At 47.2% G+C, this 8,122-nt stretch overlaps 1 protein-coding gene across 1 annotated transcript in view; it reads right to left on the bottom strand.

Moving 5' to 3' along the window:
* The window catches only part of LOC135977562 (uncharacterized), a 49,383-nt gene extending 41,476 nt beyond the window's left edge, over window positions 1–7,907 (bottom strand). Inside the window, exons 1-2 of the mRNA XM_065578825.1 lie at window positions 7,736–7,907; window positions 4,211–4,493 (exon numbers count right to left, since the gene is read on the bottom strand). Coding sequence (XP_065434897.1) covers window positions 4,211–4,493; window positions 7,736–7,803 — 351 coding nt within the window. The 5' untranslated portion in view covers window positions 7,804–7,907. The remainder of the gene's footprint in view (window positions 1–4,210; window positions 4,494–7,735) is intronic.
* Between the last annotated feature and the right edge of the window lie 215 nt (window positions 7,908–8,122).

The raw sequence follows: 8,122 nt of genomic DNA, 5'->3' as shown, positions 1-8,122 counted from the left end.
ATGACAAGCAATTGTTTCAAATGTTCACTGAGCTGCATTCGTCAATAATTTATTGAATAAACAATGAGTCTTTTGAAGTTGTAATCTATGAGACACTACAATTGTTGGCTTCATTGAAACGATAAACAATGCATCAGGCTGCATTTCACTTTGGTGCTAATCATAATTATTAAGGCAGTGCCTAAGGACCAACCAAGGACAGGATCCCATTGTGCTAGGCACTGTACAAACAGAATAGCAAACTGTCCCTACCCCAAGGAGTTTACAGTCTAAATAAGCAAAACAGATGCAGGGTAAGGGAAAGGTTATAAACACACAAACAGAGCGAACAATGTGATGGCAGCAAACCTGAGGTTAGTTCCACAATTTTTTGAGGGCAGGTGAGTTTAGTTTGGAAGAGATCAGCTACCTGGAAAGAAAACTGAAGGGAGATGGGACACTGAAGGGCAGGGGGGTGAAAGGGACTGGGCAGGGGAGAAGGTGGTAAGAGGGGCAGATGTGGAATGCAGCTGCGGTTAAGAGAGTGTGAGGAAGGGGAGGGAGTCGGAGAGGGTTACAGCAAACCACCAATTAGCACAGGGCAGAGAAAGTCCTGTCAAAACTGTACACAGGTCTCTGAATTCTGCTTTCTCTGCTTCTACTAGACAGAGCATCTAGCTGGGTCCTCCCTGTAGTTCCACCCCTCTCCCCCCCACAAGGCCACATGGTGGGGTAGGGATGAGGTGTGAAGGCACCACCTGGATCCTAGTTTCCCCAGAGATGGGGTGGGGTGTCTTCCCCCAGTATCCCTGCACCCAGAACAGTGCAGGGATACTGGGGGAAGTGGTGGCCCTGGCTGGACCTCATTTTACCTCTCCCCACCCGCACCAATGCAGCATTCCCTGCTTTGGCTCCTTTCGCCATGGCTCCTACTGGCTGGAGTCTCTAGCTGGTTCACTTAAAGTTCCTTCTTATCCACAATATCTGTGGCAAAGTGAGAGTGCATCATGACTGATCTAACAGACACAATGACAATTTACCAGACATGATATTTTTACCACTGTATAAACATGCAAGAGTAATAATACTTATCATTTATATTGAGCTTTACACCTTCCAAGCACCACACAAATATTAAGGGGAAAATTCTGCTCTTGAATACAAATACACACACACACAGTTTCAGTGGATGTAATATTTAATAAGAACTCCAGAGGCCAGTTAGTTTGAGAAGAGGTACTTTTGACTGAGTCTGCTCAGGCTTCTGGAAATATCTTGTTAATGCTGGCTACATTCAGAACCTTAACACACTGATAATTCCCCATATATGTAACAGTACATATCATTGCACAGACACTCCCAAATGTCGCCTCTCATGGTAAGGCTATCAGCTTTTCATACTTGGATACAAGTGCAGAATTTGTCTGATTAATCCACCCTTGTAATTACCCTTCTCTCTGCGTAATATGTTTTCAACCAGGAACATTTTAATATTTCTTACTGTGACATTAAGAACAGCCCAGGGGGAAAGGGGCACTCTGATATCTGCTAATGAATTTCCAGTTGGCCTAACCAGTTCTAATGTACTTCAATTCTTTAAATGTCATGAAATGTATCTGATAAGTGTCATGCAAGGTATGAACGCAAAGCTCATAACCCACTGGTTACTAATATCATTGCATGTTGGCAGTCCATTGCGGATGATGACAACAATATTGTTGCAGTTCTCATCTATGGCTACACAATTGACTCCGAAGTCCAAACCTTGGTGCACTGAATTGGCCACACTGAGGGCATGGGAAGTCTGTATCTTGGATGTTTGATGATACAGCTCTGTGGCGCCTTTCACATGCAGCCTGGAGATGATTTTGTCGATCCCTCTCAAACCTGTTATATGCTGATCTTATCAGAGACTGCCAGTAAGTCCTGTTCTGAGCCATTTGCTCAAGTTCTTTACGAATGATGCCAGCCCACTGGAGACTGCTCTTCAGATTATCTTTGAAGTGCTTATATGGACGATCCTTCTTTCTTTTGCCCTGACTCAACTACAAGATCTGATTTGGGAGATGGTGTTCTTCCATTCTGATGACATGTCTGGTGCACCTAAATTGTGCTCTCTGTAAATTTTCCTCAATGCTGGTTGTGTTTGGTCTCTCAAGGACACAGGCCCCAGCTTCCTCCAGGCCCTGGGGGTGCTCAACCCCCCACTCCGCCCTAGGTCCCGCCCCCACCCAACCCCTTCCCCCCAAGTCCCCACCCTGCCCTGCCTCTGCCTGCCCCTGCTCTGCCCCAGGCCCCACCCCCCCAACCCTTTCCCCCAAGCTCCCACTCCTGCCCTGCCTCTTCCTGCCCCTTTCTGCCCAGTTCCGCCCCTCCCCTGAGTGCGCCCCATCCCCGCTCCTTCCCCTCCCCTCCAATGCCTCCCGTACGCCGCAGAACAGCTGATCTGCGGCGGGTGGGAGGCGCTGGGAGGGAGGGGGAGGAGTTGATCGGCAGGGCCGCTGGTGGACGGAAAGTGCTGGGGGGGAAGGGGGAAGCTGGCTGCCAGTGAATGCTAAGCACCCACTAATTTTTTTCTGTGGGTGCTCAAGCCGTGCAGCACCCATGGAGACAGTGCCTATGCTCAATGACCTTAATATTGGTCACTCTGTCCTGCCAGTGAATGCTCGTTATTGAGCAGAGGGAGCACATGTGAAATTGCTCAAGCTATTTAATGTGATGTCTATAAAGAGGCCATGTCTCAGATCCATACTGGAGAGATGTTAGAACCACTGCACTGTAGATCTTCAATTTAGTGGAGAGACGAATGTTGTGTTGGTTAAGGACTTTTGTTTGCAGTCGGCCAAGGGCCTGGCTGGCTTTAGTGATTCTGGAGGCAATTACCTTATCAAGGGAACTGTCACTCTAGATTGTGCTGCCCAATACTTGAACTGATCCACATTTTTCAGCTCAGTGCCTTAGATGAAGATGGCTGACACTGGGGCATTGGAATGAGGTGCTGGTTGGAACAAGACCTCTGTCTTCCCGAGATTGACGGTAAGTCCAAAGAGCTGGGATGCTTCAAAAAAACCTATCAACAATGACCTGAAGGTGGTCATGTCTATGGACCATCAAGGCGCAGTCATCTGCAAAAAGTGCCTCGATGAGAAGTTTCTCCAGCATCTTGGTCTTAGCATTGAGTCTTTGAAGATCAAAGAGGGAGCCATCGAGCTGGTACTGGATATATATCCCTTGATCCAAGTCCCTTGTGGCATGGCTGAGGACACAGACAAAGAACAAATTGAACAGCACTGGAGCAAGTACGCAGCTTTGCTTCACTCCATTCGAAATTTCAAATGCATCAGCAAAGTCACTGCTGCTGAGGACTAGCACTGTCATGTGGTCATGGAACAGATGGATGATTTATATGAACCTTCTTGGGCAGCCCAGTTTATGTAGAATAGCCTGTAAACCTCAAAAAACAAACCCCTGAATGGCATAGTTAAACCGATGTAAGTCCCTGTGTAGACAGTGCTAGGTCAATGAAAGAATTCTCCCATCAGCCTAATTACCGCCTCTCAGGGAGGTGGGATACTTATGTCGATGGGAGAACCTCTCCCATCGGCATAGACAGCGTCCACACTGAAACGCCACAGTTGCTCTGCTCTAGCATTTCAAGTGTAGACAAGCCCTTACTCAGCCCAACTTCCAGCGACTGATATTCCACCCCAACTCGCCACATTCCTTTTTAGACTAGCTAAGTGGAGGCTTGGTGCAGCTGAGTGTTAGAGGTATCATCCTCCCAAGCCCACACTCAGTCACTCTTTTGAGACTTTCTGGCTGATGGTCTTGATTATAGGAATGCATTCAGGTAATTCAGGTACCTGAGCAGCAATCCCTACATTGGCCAACTCGCACCATAAAACCTACTGCAGAGCCAGCATCCAGGGCTTTTTGATGCTCTAATTGCTTAGATGGCCAGATAAATTTTCAGCTGGGTTGCATCTGAGTATGCATCCCTGTCACCGTGCAGGGATTTAGTCATATAACTCAGTGCATCAAAAGGCAAGCATATTCCTAAACAGGCTTTTTAGGGGGTTTTTTAAACGCACATTACATTGTAAAGTTCTTAAGATCATTACACTCACACTGAAAACAAGGATTCTGGCTTTCTGGCTCCTCTCCTGTGGCAAATCCTATTCACAAAGGGGGCATACTACAGGAGACACAAACTGGAGAGCATTGACAATACCTTTCCTTTCCTCAGACTCTTGGCAGAGTCAATGTGTCGCCGAAAACCTTCATGCTCCAATATATTCTCCAGGAGTCCTATTGAGTGACTCCTCTGCTGCCCTTTCAGTAACTCTTTCACCAGCCATTCTGGAAGCCAAGAGCTTTCTTCTCGTGCTTCTTCCGAAAAGCTCCTGAGGGAAACTGGAGAGACAGCTTGCAATCTGGAGCCTCCTATCGAAGTCTGGGCACGTTGAAATGAAGCCTCGGTTTTGGCCGTTGACTCTCTTAGCTCATTCAGAATGCTGTCAGAACAAACACCAGAAGAGAATCATGTATGGGGCAACATCAGAGTACTGAAACCAATGATACCTGGCTCTTGTGTAGTGCTTTTCACCTGTACATCTCGAGTCACTTTACAGAGGGGGATAAGCTTTACTGTCCCTCTTAAAGATGGGGAAATGGTGATACTGAAAGGTGAAATGGCTTGCTCACTTCCACACATGACACTTGTAGCAGAGCCAGGAACAGAAAGCGGGTTGCTTGACTCCTAGGCTGTGTTCCTACCTACTAGAGCAGACTGCCTCTCTGAACTAAGTTAGGGAGATTTTGCTAGCTATTAAATATTTCTACTTCTCATTGCTGACAAATGGGAAAAGGCAATGAATGATGGTAAAGAGTGAGCACACCATCAGTTTGGGGAGAGAGTGGTGAGGCAAGCCACCAATCTCCACTGCCTAGTTTAGGCATTAGGCACTAGTGAGATTGTTGATCTTCCTTAGAATTTTCTGAAATTATTTTACAGCACTATATGATCTGGATCTGGGCCTGATCCTACAGCTCTTACTCCTGTGAGTAGCCCCATTAATGACAGTAAGGGCAGCAGAACTGGGTCCTTGCGTGCTTACTGAATCTTGCCTCATCTGCAGCTCTGAACAGCACAAACAATTTTTCTAGCTGAAAGCAAATGAATTTCCTGCATGGAACATGGAAGCCAAGAATAGTTATTTTCACATGATGATGATGTTCATGCTGCTAGGTTACACAAGACAATCTGTAATGCCAGCCTAGGAGAGTAAAAGCCCTTGATATAGGCTCTCCAACATATTTCCATAGTGTATTTTCAATCAAATATAATTGAAAATAATTCCTATGTGGCTCAGACCCCTATAAGCAGGAACCAGCTTATGTTTCCCAAAATGTAGCACATAACAAAATAATCACTGATGCACACTCGAGTAGAGCTTACAATTGGCCAAACACTAATGATTCTTGTCTACTGTGACTCATGTGTGTGAATATACTTGCAAAGGTATGTGATGGAGCAGCGATCCATATGGCAAGCTGCTTTTCTCCATCATGCAGGAAATCACGCTGCATTGAAATGCCATGGTTAGTAATCATGTGTGGGTTTGAAGTTGTGAGAGAATGATCTCATTTGTGCATTACTGAGATTTCTGATCATTTACTGCCACCGTGAGAGTCATTCCTCCTAACACAAGAAGCACATCAGCAAGAGTTGTGTAGGTTGCTCATGATAACCACATTGCCAGGACTGAGGAGAAGTTAGCACCAAAATAATTTGACTGAGAACACAAACATGAAGCTATCGAACAATTAAGCACCAGTCTACACCTGGCCAAAGGGGGAGGGATTGATGCAGTAGAATTGTATGATGAATTAATAGCTTTATCTGAGCTAATAAGTCCTAAAACTTCTCCTCTAAAAGTATTAGAATTTATAGCAAGAAATGATTTTTTCACTCCAAACACTGCTATAGCATTACGCATTCTTTTAACATTACCAGTATCAGTGGCTTCTGGTGAGCGCAGTTTCTCAAAACTGAAATTACTAAAAAATTATTTGAGGTCCACCATGTCTCAAAATCGTATGTCAGGACTGGCATTAATTTCAATTGAAAGTAGTATTGCAAAAAAAATTAGGTTTCACTGACTTATTAAAAGACTATGCAAGTATAAAAAACAGAAAAATTCAGTTCATATAAATTCTTTTAATTTATGAGAAACTGGAAGACACTAAAGTTTTTCATTACAGTGTATAGTTGAACTCAAATTGTTTGTAATTGTGTTTTTGTTAAAATTAAATGTTAAAATTACACTAGTAGGAAATTGTTTTATTTCACTACAAATTCTCTGTTTCTTTTTTATTTTTTTATTTTAAACAGTCAAAACAAAACTGCAAAGTGCAAACACGTGTAAAAGCCAACAAAAAAAGCACGCGAGGGGGCGGGGGCAGCAAAAAACCTAGAGCTGGCCCTGCTGGCAGTGCATTAAAGGATCTTAAAGTGAACACATCGGACACATCACTCTGTAGCCATTCCCTATTCGGTACAGAAGCCTGAACTGCTAGTAGCAACCCTGCAACCTACCATGTACAAGATGTACACAATACCCCACTTCCTCTGTAGGGTGGGGTCTTTAGTGGGTTCGTACCCTAGGCTCAAGCCTGGGAAGAATAAACCTTGCTACTTGGCTGGAGCCAAGTGAGTGGGCGTTCCCCAGTTGTTCCCGTATGGATGTTTGGTATTCTGTCTGGAAGTGCCTTATCTCTGTCAGTGTTTCGTTTCCTGTTCGTTTCCCATCGACAGCTTCTTCCACGCACTCAGCCAGGATAATATCAAACAAGTAAACTGAGGGGCATAGGATATTTAGAAAAAACAAAGGTAAATAAGTCCCTCATTCTCCACAATGCACTACGGCAGTGGTGAGCCCAAAGTCAACCCCTCGCCGGAACAACCAGGACAGACATGGGACCAGGACACAAGCTGTAGCCTGAAGCACACTCAGAACCACAACCTGCTGATAATAGCTCATCTTGATTAATTAGCCTCTTAGAGTTGGAATGGCAACTTCCACCTTTTCATGTTCTCTGAATGTATATATATCTTCTTACTATATGTTCCAGTCCATGCATCTGATGTGGTGGGCTGTAGCCCATGAAAGCTTATGCTCCAATCAATGTGTTAGTCTCTAAGGTGCCACAAGTACTCCTAACCTTGTGCACTGTGCATCAGATTGGGTTCTGGGACATATACAATCGCAGCAGCAGACGAAGAAGAAGAAGAAAGGAAGGGGAATAACTCTTGGCAATAACGAAGGACATTAACACGAAAGCTTCCCCCCAGTGTTTACTGCAATGCTCCTTTCTTTCATCGCTTCCCCCGCGCTGTCCCGAGCAGCGGGGGACTTGGCACCGCTTTCTCTAAGCGCCTACAACAAAACCTTCCCCATGGCAGCAGCAAGCGCTCCCGGGCGGGAGCAGCGACTCCCCGGGCTGCGCACTGCAGAGCGAGAGCCGGCTCAGCCCGGAGACCGCACACAGCCGGGAGGCGAAGGCGCAGGACGCCCCTCAGACGCCTCGTTCCGCGGCGAGGGGAAGCGGGGCCGGGCGCGGGGAGCACCTGCGGCTCCTGGCCAGCGCAAGCCGCCGCCTGGTTGCTTGACAACAGCGACCCCACAACATTGCTGCTGCCAGCCCGCTGGGGCTCGGCCCGCGCCCGCAGGCTGGAGGGGAAACGGGGGCTCACCTGCCGCGGGGGAATGTTTCTAGTTTTCCTGATGCAGAGCGCGGTCGCGCTGCCTTCCTCAGAGCCATGGTCCCTGCCGGGCACCCCCAGCCAAGCCCGCTCAGCGGCAGCGGCAGCCCGTGCCCAGCCGCACTGGAGACGCTGCAGACCTGGCACGGGGGTTGCTCCCCGCCCTGCACCGCCCTAGGTCCGCGGGCCTGGCACGTGAGGCTGATGATTGCACAGGGCTGGCGGGAACAGCGTTGCAAGCTGCCATCCTCCCTCTCCTCACCTTCATGGTGCTGGGCGTGAGGCTTCTGCGTGTGAGCTGCTGATGCATCTCTCCGGTTGCTGGCCCTCGGCCCCCTGGCTAAAAGGGAGAGGGGGTGCCACAATAGGGAGCAAAAG

This window comes from Chrysemys picta, unplaced genomic scaffold (assembly GCF_011386835.1).
Source record: "Chrysemys picta bellii isolate R12L10 unplaced genomic scaffold, ASM1138683v2 scaf4, whole genome shotgun sequence".
NCBI classification, from domain to species: domain Eukaryota; kingdom Metazoa; phylum Chordata; order Testudines; family Emydidae; genus Chrysemys; species Chrysemys picta.
This window is presented reverse-complemented; position numbering and strand designations above follow the sequence as displayed.